The sequence below is a fragment of the Periplaneta americana genome, chromosome 6 (assembly GCF_040183065.1).
Source record: "Periplaneta americana isolate PAMFEO1 chromosome 6, P.americana_PAMFEO1_priV1, whole genome shotgun sequence".
Classification (NCBI taxonomy): Eukaryota; Metazoa; Arthropoda; class Insecta; order Blattodea; family Blattidae; genus Periplaneta; species Periplaneta americana.
This window is the reverse complement of record NC_091122.1, coordinates 96781902-96806912: the sequence shown is the minus strand read 5'-3', so window position 1 is coordinate 96806912 and position 25011 is coordinate 96781902. Positions and strand designations below refer to the sequence as shown.

Genomic DNA, 25011 nt, shown 5'->3' with positions numbered 1-25011 from the left:
ATATCTTAATGTCACTTTTTAGGCATTGTGAAATGATATAAAATGCAATAAACACTGAAGGTACTATTCATAGACATTTCGCTAGCCCGCGCTAAGAGCGTGCTTAACTAGCCCCGGCTATCGACTGGTTACTTGTACAGGATTCATATCATATCACATCGCTAACACTGGTTTATGAATACGAAAAACGTTAGTTCGCTGATCATCCACTGGAAGCTCGCGCTAAGAATGTCTATGAATACGGCCCTGATAGACCTACTGATTGTTTAATGTAATGCAAGATATTGTCAATTGAAGTTTGCACTTAATACGTTTTGCACCGTCACAATGGATTTAATACATTTTGAAGCGATTTTGTGACATAATACGATTTGCAACTATAAACCACGCTGAATTGTGCCCTGTCATTAGGCAGTTTTTTTCTGTGGTCTTTACAGGAGCATACTAGGTAGGATGATACATCAATGGTTTTTATTGCTTTCTGCTGGAAAATAATGATAAGGAACAGCGAGTTTCGTACCTGCAAACGGCCACCCGGGTCGATCTCTAACTCACATTAAATATAAATTTTAAATAATTATGGCATCTACAGGGTGAGCACAAAGTACCGTTACCCCCTTAAACATCCGAAATACCTCAAATATGCACACTATTGATGTAATTCCGGTCATAATTCAAACATACAAACAAAATAACCACTGTACACTAACTGTATATACCTAATTGTCTAAAGAGTCAGTATGTTTACCATCATTCTCATGAAACACAAAAATAGGGGGTAATGGGACTTTGTACCCACCCTGTATACTTTATTCTTCAATCCTTATATATCAGTATTTTATTAAGCCCTATAACAAAATTATGAAATATGGTGTGAACACTTGTATTAATTACTATAATATCTAAGTAAACTTTCTTTAATAACGAAATTACGAAATGTGTGAACACTTGTATTACAATATTACACACTTTTGTAAGCTTCATAATGGAATTATAAAAAATATATTGTAAAGATTTGTATTAAAATACAGTATTACAATATTTAAGTAAGTAAGCTCTGTAACAAATTTATGAAATGTGGCGTGAACACTGAAAAATGTATTAATCATTGCTTTAAATTGCACACACAAATAAAATTCATTAACATTTTAAATACTACCTATACGTAGTTCTTCATGCAAACAATCACATTCTTCATTCTCATTGTTTTAACTTTCAGTACTCAGATTTGTATTAATAACAAAATCATACAATTTCAGTGAATCAACCTCTTTCCAATTTCCGAAACTACTACTGAGTAGGTTTTGCAAATCAGATTTTTTGGCATCACTGATAGATCTCAAGGTGGTGACTTTCGGAGGTACTTTGACATGATCCATGAACATAACACATTTCATTAGACTAGCACATGATTTAGATGGATCGTCACATCGGCGTGTAGTTTCCATTTTGAAAGTGATATTCACTTTCCCATTCTTCTCGCATTTCTTTAGCATTATTTTTTTCATTTCTTTTATGCCATTGAGGTTATGAAATTCATTAGCCAAGAGCTTGAAATCCCTGACATGCCAATCTGTGCCTAAATATTTTACTATCCCTACTGTTTCATATATCGCCTTGTACTCCTCAGAAGTAAGAATGTCATTCTTCTTACGCAGAGCCTTTTCTACTAGCCCAAAGGCTGTCAGCTGGTAGAAAAGAATGGCCTCTTACCGGAAAAACTAACAGAATTTTAGAAACCTGAGGAGGTGCTTTTCTTTGAAGCCAAAGACCAACAGCATGTACAACATACATGCTATTTTATCCACCACATTCATCGGCGAACAGCCTAATGCATTTGATGGAACTGTCGAAATTAAATTTACTGAGAAATGCAGTGACACAAGATACCACTTCAATAGCTCCCCGCCCAGCCTGTGCTTCATTCCATGTAAAGAAATTTGGCTTCTGTGAAGCTTTATCAGTTGCACGGAGAGCATAGAAATCTAGTTGTCTTGAATAATATGCTTCACTTATGCTGACTTTCGGGAGCGGTTGCAGTTGCTGTAAGTCGAAACAAAATGACTGTGTCTCATTAAGTTCTGTTCTCATAATTTTATGGAACGTATTGGCACGAAGTTTATGTGCGCCTAAATCGGCCAGGAGCCTAGTTTTTTTTTTCAGTGTGTCATCACAGTTTCTCATTTGGAAACAGTATGCGTGCGCAATAACTGCATTGATCATTGGCCGATGTACCAAATCCTATAGCCTATTGAATTCTGTCCGATATTTGAGAAAAGGAAAACCTCTTTTTACTCTTAAGTCAGGTATTAATACTTTAATTATACATTTTGAAGAACTTTGTAATATTTAAGTCGGAAGCCAAATAAAGTCTCTGACTTTACTTCTGTTGTAATAATATGATTTCCTTGCTCTTTTTTCATTAGGTATTTTACGACGCTTTATCAACATCTTAGGTTATTTAGCGTCTGAATGAAGTAAAGGTGATAATGAGTCCGGAGTCCAGCACCCATAGTTACCCAGCATTTGCTCATTAAGGGTTGAGGGAAAACCCCGGAGAAACCTCAACCAGGTAACTTTCCCCGAACGGGAATCGAACCTGGGCCATCTGGTTTCGCGGCCTGACGCGCTCACCGTTACTCCGCAGGTGTGGACCCCTTGTTCTTAATTTAGAGATAAATTACACTACTTCCCTCTTCTTAGCTACATATAGTATTCTCTTTCGGGCACCTCCTCTCCTCTCTCTGATTTCCTTACCACTCCTTAATAGATTTTGCTATTGTACATAGCCTGATAATCACAATGTTTCAAAACAGCGGGAAACTCAAATAATGGCGGGAAAGTACAGCACGCTGGCCAACGCTGTCCATTTAAGATTTTAACTAATGGGAGTTGTATAGCTGTCAAAAAAAAAGTGGCCGCACTCGTGAACAGCGAATATTTTCAAAGTCCACTTCGGGTCGCGGCGATGTTACACGATGCATGTGTTTGTACAAGCAGTTCCCGAACTATGAAAGTGTTCCATGTCTGCGCCTCGTAGGCCAGCGGTAGAGTGATAGTTTAATGATTGAAAGGTTGTGGGTTCGGGCCTTCTTCAAGTTTTCATTTTATTTTTTAATCGTTCTTTAGCCATGTAAATGCTATTCAAATTATCATTTATATTCAGTTATCGTTCTTTATGGATTTCACGTTATTTATATTTTGTTATCGTTCTTTAGAGATATGAATAAAATTCAAGTCTTCATTTCTATTCTGTTATCGTTTTATAACGATATGAATAACAATTATTATTATTGTATCTCCAGTGGTGGTTAGCCCTATTTTACATATGTATGTTAGGGCTATAGTTTCTTACACAAAAAAGATAAGCATAAAGAGAAATAGAAAAGAAAATTAAATTAGCTTACGCGATGTAAACAAAACATAAACAAACCGTACATTAGGCATTGCGATTGCAAAATAAATATCAGGTATCAATTTGAAACATACAAAAACATTAACAACACACATACGTAACACTTCTATAACACAAATACGCAGCCTTCCGTACCATACATCATAAATTAATACACAATAGTCACACAAACACAATCAAACTATAATTACGACATTGCGACAACATCAAGCATCACATAACTGACTCACATACATAACAAATCAAGCATCCGTTACAACACATACACTTCAACATAGTAACCGCATTTTTAAAAGTTACAAATTTGGCTCCAAGAAGAATAAATAGGACACTGTTACTAATTACTATTCTTCTACAATTTCTTAACTATATCTGTAATAAATCTGTGAAATTCCGATATGAATAATATTCACGTTTTTTATATTGTTATCGTTCTTTAGCGATATAGATAATATTCAAGTTATCATTTATATTCTGTTTTCCTTCATTAGCATTATAAAATAATATTCAAGTTATTTATATTGTTATTGTTCTTTCGCAATATAAATAATCTGTATTTTATGTAAGTATTATAACACAAATAACCTTCTTTCTTTGTAAAATAGGTTATTTTATTTAGATAATTAAATAAGTATTATATAATATCTTATATTAATTAAACAAACCGATATTTATCATTTATATTCTGTTATCGTTCTTTAGTGATACTGTATAAATAATATTCAAGTTATTTATATTGTAATCGTTCTTTAGCGATATAAATAACATAAATTTAATATTAGGTTTGGAAAAATCCAGTTGCATAATACTGGTATTAATTTTTCTTTTTGTATTATTACATTATACTATCTTGAACCACAATAAAATGAAAAGGAGTAACGAGGAATTGAACCTGAGACGTTGACATCTAAATTTCGACGTTCGTCCGCTGAGCTACGAGGGCAAAAGTGTGGAAACATTTTCGGAAAAATTGGCCCAATCACACTCTAAGATTTTCTGATGATTCGTAGAAGCTAGTCCAGGATGCGGGGGGCAAAGGCTAATTGAGATTTCCCGGTCTCTGATCGGGTCAAACGTTCTGATAGAATTAATATTTAACCCTTGCCGTGACTTTCGGTGAAGTCCGGAGGGCCCAATTAGTCAAATCCACTCTCCTCATCTCCATGCTTGGGTCCCCTGGAATTTAATAAGATGCGAAAGAGATAGTGGTGTGCGAAAGCAACGGGATGTTACCGCATTTAGGCCTATCCTTCCCAAGAAAAACTGCAAACATGAACAAAGGAAGCTTTTAATAGAAGAAGAAGGATATTCTGCGGACCTCTGGAAAAAGAACTAAGGAAGAGACTAGTGAAGTGCTTTGTGGGGAGTGTGGCATTGTATGGGGAAGGAACATGGACATTACGACGAAATGAAGAGAAACGAATTGAAGCATTTGAAATGTGGATGTGGTGAAGAACGGTGCGTGTGAAGTGGACAGACAGAATAAGAAATAAAATTGTGTTTGAAAAAGTGAGTGAAGAAAGAATGATGCTGAAACTGATTAGAAAGAGAAAAAGGAATTGGTTGGGTCTCTGGTTGAAAAGAATAATAGAAAACATTAGGATATGTGGATCGTATGCAGAGACTAAGAGGCAGGCAGAAAATAGGAAAGATTGGAGATTGCTGGGTTTGCAATGAAAGACCTGCCCATGGACAGAACACTTATGTATGTGGGTATGTTCAGAATGCCTGGAATATCGTGTCTAAGAACAGTCGCTATTTGCAAAGACTAGTCGATTACATGCCCACTCGACTGCAAGATGATCGAGATAAGAGGAAGATAGACTAAATATTGAATTGTGGCTTTTTGTTTTGTTTTTTGAACGCTTAATTGTTTGAATGTTTTAAGGCCGACGCCAGTAAATTTGTTTTGTTTATGCCACGAAAGATATTTTTATTGAGAATAAAATCTTTTTTCTTTCCATTTGCAGCCACAATATCATAATGATAAAGTCATGGCATAATATATTAATGAACCTGATGTTAATTACTAAAATAATCGTAAAAGACAGAGGAGCCATTATGTATAGTTTGTCTTTCTCAAAAACATAACAAAAAAGAACATAAAAAGCACGAGATTTTAGTCGAACGCAGGACCTCATGAATAAGAGTCCTGAACGCTACCATTACGCTATCGAATCACAGAGAGAATACTTCAATTATAACTGTAGATATCAGGCAACGTGGTCCAACAACATGTAACATCGCCTGTCTCCGAATTGTATCGAAGATACCCGAAGGGAACTTTGTTCCAGGAGAGCGGTCACTTTTTCTTTTGACAGCTGTACATAATACGAATTGATCCGACACATCATGGGAGTTGTACATAATACGATTTGATCCAACACATAATTTTATTCATAGAAAAAAGGCGGGAAAGAATACGAATTGCTCCAATATGAGATCATGGTCGTAAATATTACCGTCTCAACTATGCGAAATCGCTTCAAACTAAATTGCGACCGAAGATGTATTTAATACGATTTGAAACGACACTCCACAAATGTGAAGAAGTTTCTTCTTCTAACTCTCAAAGGTTACTCTTGTAGTTTATATATCACTGAATTCGTTCCTATGCTTGTATCGTGGCTCATCTGTAAATTCAGCGCTATCTTTAAAGATTTCTTTTTAAACCCAAGACTTAACTAAGAACGTTCTTAATATCTTGCAACAATCCCTTTACTATTTCATAAAGTTGTGCCGGTTATGAATGAAATGGTAACGAAATTGTTGTATTTGAAGGGAAAGGGATTTGCTGGATTGAAGTAGCTACCGGTACCTTTACTTATGGTGTATGCGAGGATAATAATATATAGAATAAGATACGCATACTTTTTTAATTTTATTTCTTACTGTAAACTGTATTTGCTTACCTGTAGAGCTTTGCTGACCAAATCAGTGGCGATGCCTAAGTCCTTGGGTGTGACCACAGCCTTCTTGGCAATTTTTTGCAGATTGTAAGCAGTTTCAGACAAATTCGATTCATTTGTCTGAGTGAATTTCATGGAATTGACTTTCTCAGTCACATTGAACTCAGTACCAGTGCTTTCTATGTCTGTGCTTGGCCAGGTCGTTGCAGATTGTACTACTGTTGAGTTCATTTCTGGGATACATGGCTCAGGCCAGTCACTGTTCCAGTAGTTAGGAGTGATGTACTGGGCGTCATGTGTAGAATTCTTGAAGCATATACGTACTGCTTCTGTGCACACTTTATTGCGATTGTTGTTGATGAGAAGAACAGTGCTTCCTAAGAACATTTAAAATATTTACTATCTAAACAATATTCATAAAACACTATGTGAGGGACAGTGTGTCTAATGAACTTAAATAATTTTCCATAATTGAAAGTGAAATCATTATGTCTGTCAAGTTTTGATATATTGACCTGTTTCTGTTTCAAAGGAGATCGTTAATCTTAAGAGTAAAAATTTCACGAAAATGCAAGTTTAATAAGAAGATTATTTTGGAATGCCGACTACTTCTGTACAGTGATCTCTTCTGAGCTGTTGAATGGACTTTGTTCGTGCTCAATATATACGATTTAATTAATTCAGAAATGATGTAGGACTACATGAAATAAGGAATGAAAAATGGATTTTAATTAAAAATAATACAAATTTACGAATTACACTATGATTACTTTCTTCTTGATTAATTTTTCTCACACGTGGTAAAATACTTATACGCCTATAGTAATAGGCCCATACAGCACATATCTCCTGAAATTAATGAATATTAAATTTACAGTATTATATCTCCAATCGTAAACTTTTTTCAGATAACTTTGGACTTTGAAGAAACGTCTATGAATTACGTCCTAAAATTAATATGTATGAATTTCCATAACATTTTTTTTATCAGATTGCGTACTGTCATGTCTTTCTGATTTTGATGAAGAAATAAAGTTTTTAAAGTCTTAATACTATTATAGGGGTTGGTAAACTGTCACATAGTTCCTGAGGTATGTACGTAGAAAACTCCGGAAATGTGATTTTTATGACTTCATAGAGGAGAAAGATTTTTAAGAATGCAATCGTGAATAATTACGGAATCCTTCATTTAATACTAATTTCCTTGACCGTAGTATATTACATACGATGAGAAAATGTGTTTCTTTGGTGTTATCTGTGTTTTAGGTTTCGTGAAAAAGACAATATTATGGTAGTTCTGGAAGCATAAGTGGAAATTATATGAGATATGATATAACTTTTAAAACAGGCAAGGCCTAATTTAAAAAAAAATGGACTGGTCCTGTTGCTTTTTCAGTCTAGTCATGGAACATTAGAAAACCAAATAGATCAATTCAGATACTAGAATATATTGATGACATAGAAATTTTAGCATTAACTTTATACTTTATCAATATGGTAGCTTTCAAAGAGCTTTTAGAAGTCTATTTGAATAGGGTAAACATTGGTAATTTCGTGATAATTTCATTAAAACTAATTTAAAATGCAAATGTGTAAATATATCCTTATTCCGATTTTTTCATCTAAAAGACGATAACTTGCTGTACAAATCTGGAGACATAAAAGATTGGATACGTTCTTGAATATGTGCCAAAAACCACTTTTACAATTTAAGCTGAAAGGTTGGTAATTTCGTGACATTGCATTGATAATTTCGTGAGAGGTAGAAGAATTGTGGAAAAATTCATTAAAGTCAAATGAAATTCTCATTTATTGTTACAAGACTTCAAACATAGTAATTCCGTCTAATATTCATAGCAAGAAAACATAGAAATACATATCAACACATAATAAGAATGAAATCAAAGTAAAAATTGAAGTTGAAAAGGGATCTTCTTTGCCCTGAAAGGGTGAACACTTTTATTAGGGACTTTACTATAGCCTATATTACTAGGGTAACTCCAAAAGTAACGCATAACGTTTGTTTAAAAATTATATTTTTATCCTACAGCTTTGCTATTTTCACAGAATGTAGATGCATCCTTAAGGAACAAAATGTCACTTTTCCACATAATCCCTGTCCCTTTCAACTGCCTTACGTAACCTAGGAACGAGGGCCTGTAGACCAGCACTGTAAAAGTCTGAGCCACTCTTTAGCAGCGTGCACAAGGGAGTCATCTTCTAACCTCGTTCTGCGAAGGGATCCTTCAGTTTACCAAAGAGATGGTAATCGCACGGTGCCAGTTCAGGACTGTAAGGCGGATGTTTCAGTGTTGTCTATCCGAATTTTCTGATCTGGTCTGTGGTCTTGTGACTGACATATGGCTGTGCGTTGTCGTACAATAGCAGAACATCCTGCTTCTCCCGATGTCGTCGAACACGACTCAGTCAAACTTGAAGTTTCTTGAGAGTTGCAACATAACCCGTCAGAATTAATGTTGGTTCCGTATGGCATGATGTCCACAAGCAAGAGTGCTTCTGAATCGAAAAACACAGTAGCCATAACGTTTCCTGCCGAAGGTGTACTTTTGAATTTCTATTTCTTTGGTGAATTTGCATGATGCCACTCCATTGTCTGCCTCTGTCTCCGGTCCAAAATGGTGAAGCCATGTTCCATCTTCTGTCACAATTCTTATAAGTCATCTAGCACTTATCATTGACACTTAGCATGATAACAAATCAAACAGAAGCTATACTGAACCCATTGCGTCTCCATTTTCTTTTTTGTTATCACATCTTGTCTTCAGATTTCTAAAATTCCCATTGTAATACATTTTATACTATTTTAAAAATTGTAACACTTAATGCTCAACAAAATTTCGCCTCAAACTGCTAAGATTTCTATCAGTAAAGCTAAGCCTATATGGCAACTACAGATGTATCTAAAATTCCAAAAAAATTTCCTAAAATTTCATGAAGATACACTAAATCTTTGTACTAAATATCATATGCTTACCTTTAGTAATAAGCCTGTAATGTAATTACAAACATCCACAAAATTTGTATGCCTGAGAAGTCGACGCAAACTTGCTCTCTCCAAACATAAAAGCTCACTGAAGCAACTACAATAGTCACGCAAAGCTTAGCTGTATGTTTCTGGAAACTAGACAACATATGCAATCCCTTGGCGGAAATTTGGATCTCGTAACACCATTGGTTAGCTCACAAAAGAGCAAAGAAAAAGTATCACGAAATAACCACTGCCACGAAATTACCAATGTTTACCCTATATATTTTAATGAAACAAATATTGTGATTTTTTCCTCTTTTTCTTTATAGTATCAGTACCTTAATCCTATTCCGGCTATATACGTATGTATATTTGACGAACAAGGCACGTAGACAATCAACATGCATCCAGAAATCAGAAAATAATATTTGAGTGAATAATTTCACTAAACTACGGGTATTTATAATATAATAAGCAAAATTAATAAATGATATGTATTGGAAGAAGAATTTCAAATGAAAATAATAGTAATTTATGATACAAGTTCGTAAAGGTTCTCTTTTTGACACGAGTGTAAAGTTTGTGAAATGGAGCGAAATCGAGTTTCATAAACACACGAGGGCCAAAAATATAACTTTACGAATGTTTTTCTACGATGGCACAAATTTACATTAAATAAATATTTCAAATTGGAGAGGTTATAGGATCACAATGTCATGGCCGTCTAAACTCAGAACCATTAAGAAATAAGTACTATCCATGGAAAGACAGCCTGCTTTATTCATGGTCACGATTTCATGACCATCCAAAACGGCCATAATCAACAAAGCTGTTAGGAAAAGTTGAATGCTACATCTTATTACAATGAGTACTACATTATTATGTAACTTCAGAATGATACGGGATGAAATTGAATATTAATGTTAAATGTGATACTTATTTTTGTTAGTGTAATATTTGCGTCATGAAAGATCGAGGTAATGCATTAACTTCTTACTGAATGAAGTTTGTATATTGAATATTGCATTTTCTTTGGCAGTGCGTGAAATGAATAGCAGTGTGTAAAGTGATTACTTACTTTTTTACGCACTAGTGTTTTAAAGGTTCACTTTACGCACTGATAACTGTAGGTAAAATGAAACTTTACGCACTATCGTAGAAAATAATTTATTTTGTCAAGTTAGAATTTATAAAACAGTTATATTACCGGTTGTTCTGTATGGTTGTGAAACTTGGACTCTCACTTTGAGAGAGGAACAGAGATTAAGGGTGTTTGAGAATAAGGTTCTTAGGAAAATATTTGGGGCTAAGAGGGATGAAGTTACAGGAGAATGGAGAAAGTTACACAACACAGAGCTGCACGCATTGTATACTTCACCTGACATAATTAGGACCATAAAATCCAGACGTTTGAGATGGGCAGGACATGTAGCACGTATGGGCGAATCCAGAAATGCATATAGAGTGTTAGTTGGAAGGCCGGAGGGCAAAAGACCTTTGGGGAGGCCGAGACGTACATGGGAAGATAATATTAAAATGGATTTGAGGGAGGTAGGATATGATGGCAGAGACTGGATTAATCTTGGTCAGGATAGGGACCAATGGCGGGCTTATGTGAGGGCGGCAATGAACCTGCGGGTTCCTTAAAAGCCAGTAAGTAAGTGAGTAAGTAAGTAAGTAAGTAAGTAAGTAAGTAAGTAAGTAAGTAAGTAAGTACCCTTGGCAGTCATGAAGGATAACATCAGTAGAAAGATAAAAATACGAGTGTATATATAAGTGAGTTTCTACAGTTGTTTTATGCATGTGAAATCTGAATGCTATACCCAAGTTGCTAATGACATAAATTCTTCTGAAATCAAAGTTTTGAGCGGGAACTTTGGACCTGTTAATAACCATGAACGTTGGAGAATAAGAAAAAATGAATTGGGTAAAGTTTCGGAAATTTTGAAATACTAGCTACCTTAAACATATGCAATAAACAGGATATATAGTCCACTTGAGTAAGACAAAAGGATTTCTGACAAGAAAGGAATGTGTCAGTGGTTGTTCTTGGAAATGTATTTTGGGTAGACCTGTTTCATGCTTAAAATATTCTAGCATTTCTAGCATTTTTTGAAGTAGAAAATATAGAACATTTATTTTCCGCTCGATTTTTTCTTTTCTAAACATTTTTCCGCCCCTACGAATTTGCCGAGCTCGGCCAGGCCCATGTGACCCATGCTTAAATATGGATCTGCCTATAAGTCTAGTAAAACATATGCAGATGAATTAGAGTTCTATTTTTCTTCGCTACGGGTTATGAAATAATCTTTTATTCAACTTTAATCCACTGCTTGCAGGATTGCATCCAATGACTGCGTAAACTGCCTGCTCAATCAAAGTTATTTTGCCGCTAAGTGCGTGCATAATAGCGGTATGCACTACCTGCCACCTAGCGGCTACTCGCACATAAGGTTGATTGAGCAGGCAGTGTAACAGCCATAGGATGCGGTCTAGCAGGCAGTGCTTTATGTATCATTACAATTTTGTAGCATTTTATGATATTCTGAAGTTTCCTGTTTTCGTTGAAACACTTTTCTTCTTTATTTCTATAAAATTGCATCTAGAATGTAAAGCAGAGAGGAACATGTTATGAAATTACATAATACTACGGTATATTTGTGTGTGTATGTGTTTGTGTTTTTTCTATGGCTCTTTTCTTTGCATAAGAATATCTGTGCGTCTGGCTGATAAATTATAGCAAGCAAGGATTTGTTTATAATATGTTGAAATAGAAGAGAAAAATAATGTAGTCCCAACATTCACCCAATTCGTTGTAAAAATGAATAGCTATTCACTTTGTAGGGGTATTCAAGAAAACTGAATGACAGTTTATACGCATTGTATTATTTATAAGCAAACAATCATTGCTTTCCTTGTCTGTATGTGTTCAGAAGTGCAATGTTGTTGCTAAAGAAAAGTTGAAACGTTTCTGCAACATTTATCAAGTATTGTTAATAATAAGTAAACTTTTTAACACTTATTTAGTTATTTTTACAGTGGTGCAGTATTTCTTGTTTCTGACACATCTTTCTACTTTTAAAAAATATTTTTCCTAGAGTGTAGGTGTGGAATAACTTTGTGTCATATTTTTCCCTCAGATAGGTTACATAACAGATAATTCCCAGAAAATATTTATAAGAAAGCTCGAAAGTAGAGAATATGTAGACTATACATCGGATACCCTGGAAAAGTAGCCTGTCTGTTTGCGAGGGCACTATGACTATAAGCCAGCGACAAGCAGAACAAGAGTGTGAGGAACACTGAACTCGGATAATAATAATAATAATAATAATAATAATAATAATAATAATAATAATAATAATGGTTTATTTTAACTGGCAGAGTTAAGGCCATTCGGCCTTCTCAACCAGTATGATAGAAAATTACTACAACGGATGTCTGTAGGAAGAATAATCCTGTACTTAAGTGAAAATTTTGTGTAATACCTGTATACTGCCTTTATTATTATTATTATTATTATTATTATTATTATTATTATTATTATTATTAGTAGTAGTAGTAGTAGTAGTAGTACTATCAATGACATAAATACTGTTCACATTTTTTTATGTTCTAGTGATATTTAACTTATTTTATATTTTTGTTAGATTTGTTTATCTATAATGTGATAAGTTGAGCTATATACTGTTCACATTTTTTATGTTCTAGTGATATTTAACTTATTTTATATTTTTGTTAGATTTGTATATCTATAATGTGATAAGTTGAACTATATATAATCATAATTTTTCTTACTGTGTGTACTTAAAAATATTATATTCATTGTATGCTTTGTACTGCACTATTTTATTACTACTACTATTATTATTATTATTATTATTATTATTATTATTATTATTATTATCAATAATTGTCTTATTTTTTATACTTTGTATGTCTAATTTATTTTGACCTGCTGTTCACATTTTATTATGCTTTTTCCTTTCTTTCTGTATGTTATGTATTATGTCTGATTTCTACTTACTTGTTGTTTACATTTTATTATCATTATCTTATTCAGTTTTGTGTGTAAAATTGTAGTGTACTTTGTAAATTTGTAGTGTTTTTTGTAACGCAGTTTTACTCCTGCTTGAGTGTTAGAGAAGGCCGTATGGCCTTAACTCTGCCAGGTTAAATAAATTATTATTATTATTATTATTATTATTATTATTATTATTTAATATTATCATGATGTATATTATCTATATTCTTTACTATCTAATAAAATAATATTGCATAGGAATACGTACAACCCTGCATGTGGCACAGTGTATTCCCTAGAAGAGATATTATTTTATGTTTCCCAAGTAATTTAATGCATGACACAAAATTACCCCATATGAAGGAATGAACGAACAAGTCCATAAAGGGCCTCTTACGAGAGGGGAAAGCTCGCTCTTATAGCTCATGTGATGAGCTACTCCATATGAGCAGTGTAATAAAATTACACGTGTTACTTAGTGAAGCTCCTGGGTTCTTATGACACTTTTCAAGTTATTGTCTCTTTCAATTTGTGACTGGTCCTGATCCTGGTCCAGTGGGCTTCTACCAGTTGCTTAATATACACCAAATGGTTTTCTTCATTTGGACTCATTATCAAATGCCCCAAGTTTGAAAAGTGCATAAAACTTATGTACTTTCAAATAACTACATATTTTGTGATTGTACAAAGCCAGCTATACGAGAAATATTGCACAGAGTAACGCCTAATATCAAGAAATGATTAAGCATTGTATCGATAATCTACAGTGTGTATCAAAATTAAAAGCGAAAACTGAAAGGGTTGGAAATATACGATAATATAAGCAAAAAAGTTCCAGTAAACATGGGTCCGCAAACGATCTGATTGCGAGATAATTGCAAATATTTGGTTCCAACCCTCCACTGACTTTTTTTCGTTATAAACATCATGCTTTACACGTTGCGTACAAGAAGCGGTCCGCGTTGTGCTCTTGTTTACAAAACTGAACATTGCCGAAAGGTGGAACACTCCTTTAACAGGTAAGAGTGTACAATAAATTGTAACATGTATGTAACGTGTTGTAGTAGTATTGTATCCTTGTTAAGGTAAGCCATGAGTGAAATTTGAGCCAAATTGGATGGGGAAGTAAACGAGAAGTCTACATTTCAATTAAATTTGTACTAACAGGACGAAATTTAATTGAAATGTCGACTTTTCGTTTATTTCGCCATCTAATGTGGTTCAAATTTCACTCATGACTTACCTTAACAGGAATAATACTATAATACTTCAGCACGTTACGTATGGTACATGTTACAATTTAATACTGTACACTCTTACCTGTTAAAAGAGTGTTCCACCTCTCGTTAATGTTCAGTTTTGTAAACAAGAGCACATCGCGGACTGCTTCTTGTGTGCAACGAGTAAAGCAATGATGTTTACAACGAATGAAATCAGTGACGGATTGTAACCAAATATTCGCAATTATCTCGCAGACGGCTCCTATGCGGACCCATGTTTGCTGGAACTTTTTTACTTCTATTATCGTATACTTTCAACCGTTTTAGTTTTCGCTTTTAATTTTGATACATTCTGTATTTAGATTGGGAAGACATCGCCAATTGAAAACATCTTCAGACGAAGGTATAGTGCTTAAAATATCTGCATCACTCTATAGAAAATGGAATTATGTAAAATTAACTGTTTAACGAGCGTGACTTTCCTCTTATTAAATACCATTAAAAGTTGCAAGTCGTTCTGATAGCTGTAGCTTACAGGTTTATAAAACTGCTACAAATTAATTGCAATAGGAGCATGAGTTTTAACTAAATTTTAATTTTTATCTCTAAGCGAAATGTGTTGTGGCGATTTATCGTGTTGCAGTCATTTTCGTTTTTCGGTACTTACCATAAAGAGTACTGGGCCATTGGTATGGAATTCCTTGGTCTTTCGTCGCGTTACATGATGAAGATAACAAATATCGAATTTCATTCAAGCTATGGAAGAATGTGTAGTTTTCCATCCTGGTAATGACGATGAAATTACTTATAATAAAATTAGTGGTTTTGCACCAATATACGGCAGTATGGTCTGCCAGGAAATAGTGATTTGTAGTCTTCTGGGTCAGTACTAGAATTTCTGTGGTGTTTGCGTAGCATGTCACCGGTGGCACCACAGAGGAATTAATCTGCAGCCAGAGTGTGTTAGATCTGCAAGAAACACACATTTAATTGAAAGTGAGTTTATTGATGGTATTACTTCATTATTGCTGTTTCATTTCTTGCTACTGATCATAATTGTTATTGTTTCATATTTTTTTTTTTTTGCTATAAAATCAAGAATGATCTCAAAAGACATCATTTCAATTTCTGAGGACTGCAGTATTTATACCCTGGCCTATGTAATACAAGCAACGGCTAACTTCTGCCTAGGGATCCAACCTCAGAGGGGGCCCGGTCAGGGGGGGGGAAATTAATAATAATAATAATAATAATAATAATAATAATAATAATAATAATCGTCGCTCTGATTTCAAATTTGTTAAAAAAATATTTTCATTGCTTAAAGTTTTCGAGTTAACCGTGAGTTTTGAAATGTAATTAAAATATTTCTAGTACATAAATAACATCTATGCTGATTAAACACTAACATGACATACTTTGAAATTGAGAAAATTGAAAAGAATATCATAGTAGTCTTTAAATTTATTATGGGTATTACTGTCACTATTATTATTATTATTATTATTATTATTATTATTATTATTATTATTGTTATTATTATTATTATCATTATTGTTATTATCATCATCATCATGATTATTTCATGGAATGAAGTTCTCTTGTTTCACTTTCCTGCCCTAGCAGAAGAGCTAATCCTCTCCAATCGATCAAGATCTGACATTGTCATGGATACACGATAGGGCAATGTCTTATCCGCAGGTAAGAGACGCTAGCCCAAGGGTGCACTATGCTGATCACTGCTGATATATATTGCCAAATAACCGTTCATGCACTAATCATTCAATACAAGAATACTCTGAATATCAACAAACATACCGAAAAATCCATCCGCCCCCGACCCCAGATTGGTCCTATTTTGGCGCTGGAAAATGAGGTATGAATCGACACGCGTGAAGCAATGACAGATGACGTGACATACCGGTAATGGATAATTATTTTAAAGTAACAACCTAACTTAAATCATCGAATACATGCGGGATTTTTACAAGAATGTTCCGACATTATGAAGTGTCCACATGGAGTTAAGAACTGCCAGGTTGTGATTATGTTTGACACCTGAATTACCGACAACTGGCTCAACCATGGCGATGGGGAACTGAGCATCATGGATAAAAAGTCCATTTGAACCTCTTTCAAGGTTTAGCACCGTTTGTTTATGAAGTAGTGGCGCGGTATATTGAATCAACATCAACATTGCAGTGGACTTCCAAGTAGGCCCGTTACACAGTCATCCGTATGCTACGCGCTACGGACTACGGATCCGTAGCAAAATACCTTACATATATGGGAGCTTACACAGTTCTGCGTACTGTACGCATCCGTAGGAACCATACGGACGTCCCGCTACGCGCTACGGACTACGGAGAAGAGATGAATACCTTGGACAAGTGTGGGCTTACACAGTCCTGAGCACTACGCATCCGTAGCAGCACAGTGCAACAGTACAGTGAATTGTTGAATGCATCGTGGATGTGGATACAGAGCTGTTAATCAGTGACGTAGAAAAAAGACAATGCTTATGGGATCCTTCTTGTGAAGAATACAAAAATAAAAATATAAGGTCAAAGTCATGGCATGATATATGTGAAATTTTACTTGAAAATTTTGAAGAAATGGACAGCAACACACGACGAAAGTGGGGTGAGTACATACACTATGTTTATTGTAATCATTTACAGTTACACATATTCTAGTAAGCTATAGTTATTTTAACCAACAAAAATGACATACATTTATTTGAATTTACATATTATACACAGTACAAAAGTCTGTAACTTTAAGCTTACAATATAAAATTTCTCACAGGCTAAAAATACAATTTCACCCCATTTGCTTATCTAGTGGATTTTAGAGTCCTGCCATGGAACTTTACCAGTAGTTACGAAATAATTTGCAAATGTATCCCTGATTGAATTAAATGATCTGTTACAAGTAGGCCTATAAGAGGGATTGAGATTTTGAAAACCGACTACTGTGAGTGTCTCTTCAAAATTGTAGCCATCTCTTACTCTAACAAAATTGTGTAAAATAGAGCATGTTTTAACTATAGATACAGCCAAATCAATATCTACATTTAGTGGGCGATGAAAAATGCGCCATTTGTTGCTCAGAATCCCAAAGGCACATTCAATATACCTTCGGGCTCTAGTAAGTCTATAATTAAAAATCTTCTTGTTATAATGCAGATTCTTTCTGGAATAAGGACTAACAACATGTTCCGACAAACCGAAACCTTCATCTGCTACCAGCACGTGTGGCAGTAATGGTTCACTCGTATCAGGTAGCGGTTTCCATGAAGGAATGCTTACCTGGTTTGCTTCCAACTTTTTCCAAAAAATACTATCTTTAAAAACAGCAGAATCACTGTTTCTTCCGTAAGCTCCTACATCAATATAAGTGAAGCAGTAATTTGAATCACATATTCCTAAAAGAGCAATAGAAAAATAATGCTTGTAATTCATGAAAAGAGAACCACTCTTTATTGGTTTTATTACTGGAATATGTTTTCCATCAAGTGCACCAATACAGTTTGGAAAATTAGCCTTTATTTGGAAACCGAAAGCTATTTCTTGCCATTTTTGCAAAGTTGGCTCAGGTAGGCACTCCTCTGCCATAACTTCCCATATTGCTTCACATACTTGTCGTACGATTAAAGCAATCGTCGATATTTCCATTCTGTATGTGTAATGCAGGTCAGTAAATGTATTACCATTGGCAAGGTATCTAGAAATAAAAAATACAGTAGCAATTTAGATCCAGTTATAATGTTTACATGTTATCAGTAAAGCTCAGTGTTTGGCCACCGATACAGTGCACTATGGGCCTTGAATAAAATCTAGTGGGGAGAAAAAAAAAGTCGCTTTTCACAGTGGACAGAAACCATTTAAACTATATTTGTTTTGTCTGGCTCTCTTCGAGGTTCACGAATGTGTCTATAATTACATCCTCTGTGATGTGGGAAGATAACAGCGCGTGCAAAGTTATGACTATGTTATCACTTATCGCTAGCCTGCTTTTTGACGCGTCATTTTACAAGGGATTCTCCTCGTAATTACTCCGTGAAGAGTATCTTGATATATTATAGTAATTGGTGAGTACTATTGTATTTAATTTTTAGAATAAATGCCCACTTACTGGTCTTTCTGGTCCCATTGTAGGCCTATAGCCACGAGTGTATTTTTAAATTTACATTCGGTAATTTCATAGAAGACGGGCACTTGGTTGAATGTAGTAAGTATTACCAACTTCTTTATTTCAGAGTTAAATGTTAGTGATCTTTTAGTGACTTTTACATGTTAATTCTAGGTTTTTTGTACTAGGTGTCGCCGTGATATTCTTTTAATTTTATTGGTTATAGTTGTCATTTGTTCTAGAATTTTCGTTAATTTTGAATGGATAATGACGTTATCAGTTGTTCTTGGTTGTTTGACGTGAGTGGTGTTATGTTGTGTCTCATGGCTAAAGCTATTGAAAGTTTCTCATTTTATGATTTTTGTGATTTTCTTTCGATTTGATTGGCTATAGTTGTCATTTATTCTAGTAGAATTTTCATTAATTTTGAATGGATAATGACGTCCTGTTGTTCTTGGTTGTTTGACGTGAGTGGTGTTACATTGTAGATTTGGCTGTATTTGTCGAATACGCATCATCATGCTTACGAAAAGCCACTTTTCAGTGCCAATAATTTATTTTGTGTGCACAAGGTTGGAATTTTGAAGTAAGAGGGAAAGGAAGGAAACCGTGTTCTGAAATTTATCCATTAAATTTTGTGTCGATTTTGGTTTAGTTCTTTCGCTGGTGAAGAAGGATTGTGTTGAATGTTGAGAAGAAAACTGATTTTCTGTGGTTTAAAGGAATTATTTACTGAATTTTCTGTAGAAGTTAAGGTGTGATAAGTGTTCGAAGAGAATTTCATTTAGTGTAAACACGTGGTTTATTTATGCAAAGTTGACTGTACGACAAAGTGTTGGTTTAGTTCTTTGTTGCCTGCATGGTTTAAGTTTAGATTGCCTTAAAGCCTGTGTCATTTACTTGAAGTGAAGTGGTTGTCGTTGAAGACGTCGATGAGAATTGAATTTTATTTGATAAGATGATAAACTATTATGTTTTGTTTTATAAACTATTATGTTTTGTTTTGTGTTTTAGTGATTTTTGGGGGTAAAGTGCGGACGAAAACTGCCAGAAAAGTACTACCAACTATGAAGTTCGAATGCCACCTAACGCCAAAAAAATCGAAGGCGAAAAATTAAATATATTTTCATTTTTTGGAGGGCTTGTTCTTCTTTAAAAATATGAATATATATTTGATTTTTCATCTTTGATTTTGCGATGTTTGGTGACATTTGGACTTCATAGTTGGCAGAACGTTTTTGGTAGATTTCGTCAGCCATGTTGGATTTTGCCCGTCTTCTAGGAAATTACCTTACATTCTTCAGTAATTGACATTCTCCATTAGTGGAACACTTTCAACAAAAAGTAAATGAAGCGACAACATTGCTAGAATCGGTAGAGCGGAGAAAAATTCTCTCCAACACCGGGACTCGAACCCGGGTTTCCAGCTTTACGTACTGGCACTTTATCCAATAAGCCACACCGGATTCAAGCTCCGATGCCCCGGATTGAATTCCTCTTATTTTTAACTTCTATCTACTGTGATAATTTAGATGTTTAGTTATTTCGGCAGTAATTACGTGTACATTAGGCAATTACAACGTTTACTTTTTTCATCTGTGTCTTTTGTCTTTCTGTATTTGTATTTTTCTATTTTTTCATTTCTTTTGTACCATTGTACCTTTCATACATTTCTTTTCTCTGCACTTGTTTTTTATATTTCGTATTTCTGGTGGTGTGGAAGAGAAGACCTGATGGCGTTAACTTCACCGGATAAATAAATAAATAAATGAGTGAAAAGTCGGTAAATAAGTTAGTAAGTCAATGAATGAATGAATAAATAAATAAATTAATAATTAAGAACTGAATGAGTAAATAAATAAATGAGTGGATGAGTGAATAAGTCAATAAGTCAGTAAATAAGTAAGTTAGTAAGCGAATGAATGGATGAATGAATGCATGAAGAAATAAATGAATAAAGAACTGAATGAATAAATAAATAAATAAATGAGTCAATAAGTCAATAAATAAGTTAGTAAGTGAATAAATGAAGAAATAAATAAATGAATAAAGAACTGAATGAATAAATAAATAAACAAATAAATAAATAAGTAAATAAATAAATGAATGAATAAATCAATAAGTCAGTGGATAAGTTAGTAAGTGAATGTATAAATGAATAAATTATTTAATTGATTAATTCATTAATAATTAATGGGTAGGCAGGTTGGTATGAAAGGCAGAGAGACAGACAATTTGTTTCTTATTTAATTTACATTTCCATGCAGTTCCCTTATTCTTTTATATTTAATTTTAAGTTTTGCATTTGTTGTGTAAGTTTCTTGGAGCTTTTATTCGTTGTAGCTTCTTATTTATCTATTGTAGCCCATACAAGGATTATATACAGTAGTATATCATGAATGAAAGCATTGTTTACAATTGTATACCATTTATTGTCAACCGACTGTACTCGCATATATGATATACAAGAGACAGGGAAGTAGGTAGGCGCACCGTCACTGCTTACCTAACTTGCGTGAAATGTGACCAAACACTGGGCTTTAGTTATGAGCATTTAGAAGTTTTATTCTAGCGCTTAATTTTCCAGTTGAAAAGGTGCAGACCAGATGGAGGACAGCAAGAGACGCCTACATGAGGTTCAGAAATAATCAGAGGGAAACATACAAATCAGGGTCGCAGGTGAAGAAAATTGCCAAATACACATATCAAGACCAAATGCAATTTTTGTAACGCTCGGAAACCAGAAAGACCGCCACAAATTTTGATTTTCATGAAGATATTTCATCTCCGGGAGAGTCCTCAACTGGAACAGGGACTGCACAATGTGCTGATGAGGATGATGACATCAGTACTATATCATCTAGGGAAGAAACGACAGAAATTCCAGAAAAAACATTCCGCAGAAAACGGCCCCGGGAAAACAAGACTTTTGAAGATAATTTACTTCTTATGCTTCAGGAAAATAAAGAGAAGGAAGAAGATGAGGATCGTGCTTTCCTGATATCAATTTTACCAAGTCTGAAAACTTTTAATCAGGACCAGAAGATACATTTTCGTATGGAAGTGTTGAATACAATTTCGCGCATAAGAAGAATGAACCAACCCCCTGTCATGCAAATTCCGTCCTTCTCAGCTACATCACTTACCCATCCTGTAGGCCTACCTTTATCATATTCTGGTACTCCAAACTTTCAATTTCAGCAATATTCAGAAATATCACCACAGCGAACAATGCAAGGACACACAAATATCACTTCACACAGCCAGATTAAAAATATTTCCCAAACAGAACAACAGTCTCCTTTGTCATTTCTGCAACCTCAATCATCCTCCAACGATACTCTTTCATCCACAGGAAGTTACCACAGCATATAAGCAACACAATATAATGTAATCTCTTCTCTATAAAATAACAGGAATAGTTAATTAGGATTAGGATTAGGATTAGTCGATATAGAGATTTCCTTAGTATAATCAAAACAGGTAATCTAGATTATTACAAAACTGATTATAGTGGATATGTATATATTCATAATAAAGGGTTAATGAGCAATTAATTGATTAATTTGTATTACCTTATGGTGACAGTCAACCGTTTTGTAGGACATATGGAGATCCTGTTCAAGTTGCAATGTTGTAATCTGGATGTTATTTTTCCAATTAGTTCATCGAATGATTGAACAGACATACGAAAATAGTTGAAGAACTTTCTTTCGTCCTCACGCTAATCACTGTATAGATTCACAAATGCTCCCTTCAGCGTTCTTTTAACTAGTAGCGGATGAACCCAATAATGTCTATTATGACCTCTTTTCTTCCTTTTTTGGTACAAATAATGTGCAGCCAAAAGCTTTGCTTGAAACCCGCTCATTTCGAACCACACAAGTCGACTGACATAATTAATCTGCTACGGATTTGCTACGCATGACTGTGAAAACAGAACTCCTACGGATCCGTAGTCCGTAGCGCGTAGCATACGGATGACTGTGTATCGGGCCGTAGACCTTACCAGTTCGCCTATGCGTTTGCGAACTGCACCTTTGACCATCGATAGTAGGGGTCACTAGCAGTTGATAATGTAAATATAGGCGCTAACGGAACTTCTGGTCAAAGCAGTGCCAGTGCAGGTCTGGACTGGTGAAGTGACAGGTTTCTATTCTTTGTCTGTGTACCTTACGACGAACAAAGAAATCCAAGGAAATGGTTTTAAATAAAGCAAACATTGCTAATTACACTTGGAAAAGTTGAAGACGACCCATTTCAGGCTAAAATCATCTATCACCAGGTCACAGGAGAAAGCGATCTCGGTAAGTAAATAATAATCAGACCTGGACGATAACAATTTCCAATAGGCCTATACGAATTCACACAGTTGTAATAAATTGAAAATGTTGCCATATTGTTTATAGATGTCGTAACTGATGAAGAACTACTATTCGAAACAAGACGTGCTCTTGATACTGTAGAGGAGATGATTCATCATGGAATAGAGGACCAAGAATTGTGTTTGGGTGCAGAAGGAAGACATACACAGGATTCTGATTGTGAGGATGGCGTTATGAGATCGACAGCACATGAAAGTACATCGGACGCTTCACTTCCACTTCATTTCCACTTCACCAAAACGCAAGAAAGGCGAATCGCTTTCCACAGAAAAGAGGAAAAAAATTCTTGACTACATGGCACAACACTCAAACCATGGCAAGAAGAGAATCTGTGCCCGTTTTCGCATTAATGAGTGGGTATATGAACGTGTTTTCAATAAAAAGCAACAAGGGATATCACGGGAAGACTAGGCTTCGCTGTTACGAACCAGTGTATAGGCTACAACATGTTTACATATGCACGTGAAGAACTGTTGCAAACAATTTCTGATAGCGATCTGCAACGAATGGCATGGCAAGTGGCTGGTGATATAGAATATTAAGATTTCAAAGCCTCTGATGCCTGGCTAATGAACTTCAAACGACATTACTATATAGGACTACAGAAAGTCACAGTGTTTAAGACAAGAGTTCAAGACGAACGCCAGCCGCACACAGTGCAAACTGCTGACAGACTGTGTTAGCGGCATACAGCAGATGTTACCTACTTTTGATTACAAATATGTCTGTAACGCTGACCAAAGTGATTTTCAGCTTGAAATGCATCGCCCAAGAATTCTGGCTGTAAAAAACAGAAAGAAAATTGAAGCTGTTGCCATGAATATAAATGCTATGACACATTTCTATAAGGTAATGCCTTTAATTAGTTTACAGGGAGCATTGGTTTGTAAGCTCTTCATTGTACTAAAAGAAAAGGAGTAAATAGTATCCGTCACATTACAGACTGGATTTAATGGATTAGTACAGAGACTTGACAATCTACATGTTACTGCATCAACATCTGGTAAAATGGGATTACAACAGCTGTGGGAATGGTACCTTAATTTGCTATTGGCCAAATGTAGGTAGCAGGAATTTACTTATGGTGGATAGCTGGACATCGTTTAACAATGAACAAGTGCGAACAATAAAAACTCCGGCTCGGAAGTCAGTGGAAGTCCGACAGATTCCAAAAGAAACTACGAGTAGGATTCAACCGTTGGACGTATTCTTTTTGAGACAGTACAAAACATATTGGATGACTATATCGGATTATGCAATCATGGACGACCATTTCCATTCAAAACTTCATGACAGAGATACCATTGTCACTCTGCATTCATTTCTCTACAATCAATTTCAGTCACCGCGATTCAAAGAAATGATTCGATATGCATTTTATAATTCAGGATACATTAATAATTCCATTGAATGGTTTGAAGTGCCGGAGAAGTACATACCAGGAGTTAACTTTTGCGACATTTATGGAGGGTCTTTCTATAGCAGGTGCTCATGGTGCACTGCAAAGTTCTGTTGTGATCACTTCATGAATGCTGGTGAGTTGCACTTTGCCCACTGTCACATTTTTGTCCATTAAGAATAATAAATCAGCAAATACATTCATATACATTGATTATTTGAAGTTCACACTTAGAATTTGTACCTCCATTTTCCGTGACATTAGCAGCTGAAAGGTATATCAACAAACTCTACCAATGCATACTATGTGTCATTCTGAAAACCCACAGGCGAACTGGAGAGGTCAACTTGTTAGCATTGAATATGACGGAAGTTTCTTATGTTTGATCCTAAGTAAACATTCCGCTTTTCCATCTTGAAAAGAGAAAAAAAAAATACTATTCTTCCTGTTCATTCTAGAAATTAAATCTTCGTTTCGAAGTCATCTTTATGTTGTAAATACCTAGGAGTGTATTTAAACTCCAAACTTTCTTGGGG

At 34.9% G+C, this 25011-nt stretch overlaps 1 protein-coding gene across 2 annotated transcripts in view; it reads right to left on the bottom strand.

The window, feature by feature from the left end:
• Positions 1–25011, bottom strand: part of LOC138701520 (adhesion G-protein coupled receptor G2-like) — a 101893-nt gene that overhangs the window by 60350 nt on the left and 16532 nt on the right. For both annotated transcript variants that reach the window (XM_069828495.1, XM_069828496.1), the window contains exons 4-5: positions 15225–15526; positions 6328–6701 (exon numbers count right to left, since the gene is read on the bottom strand). In XM_069828495.1, coding sequence (XP_069684596.1) covers positions 6328–6701; positions 15225–15526 — 676 coding nt within the window. The remainder of the gene's footprint in view (positions 1–6327; positions 6702–15224; positions 15527–25011) is intronic.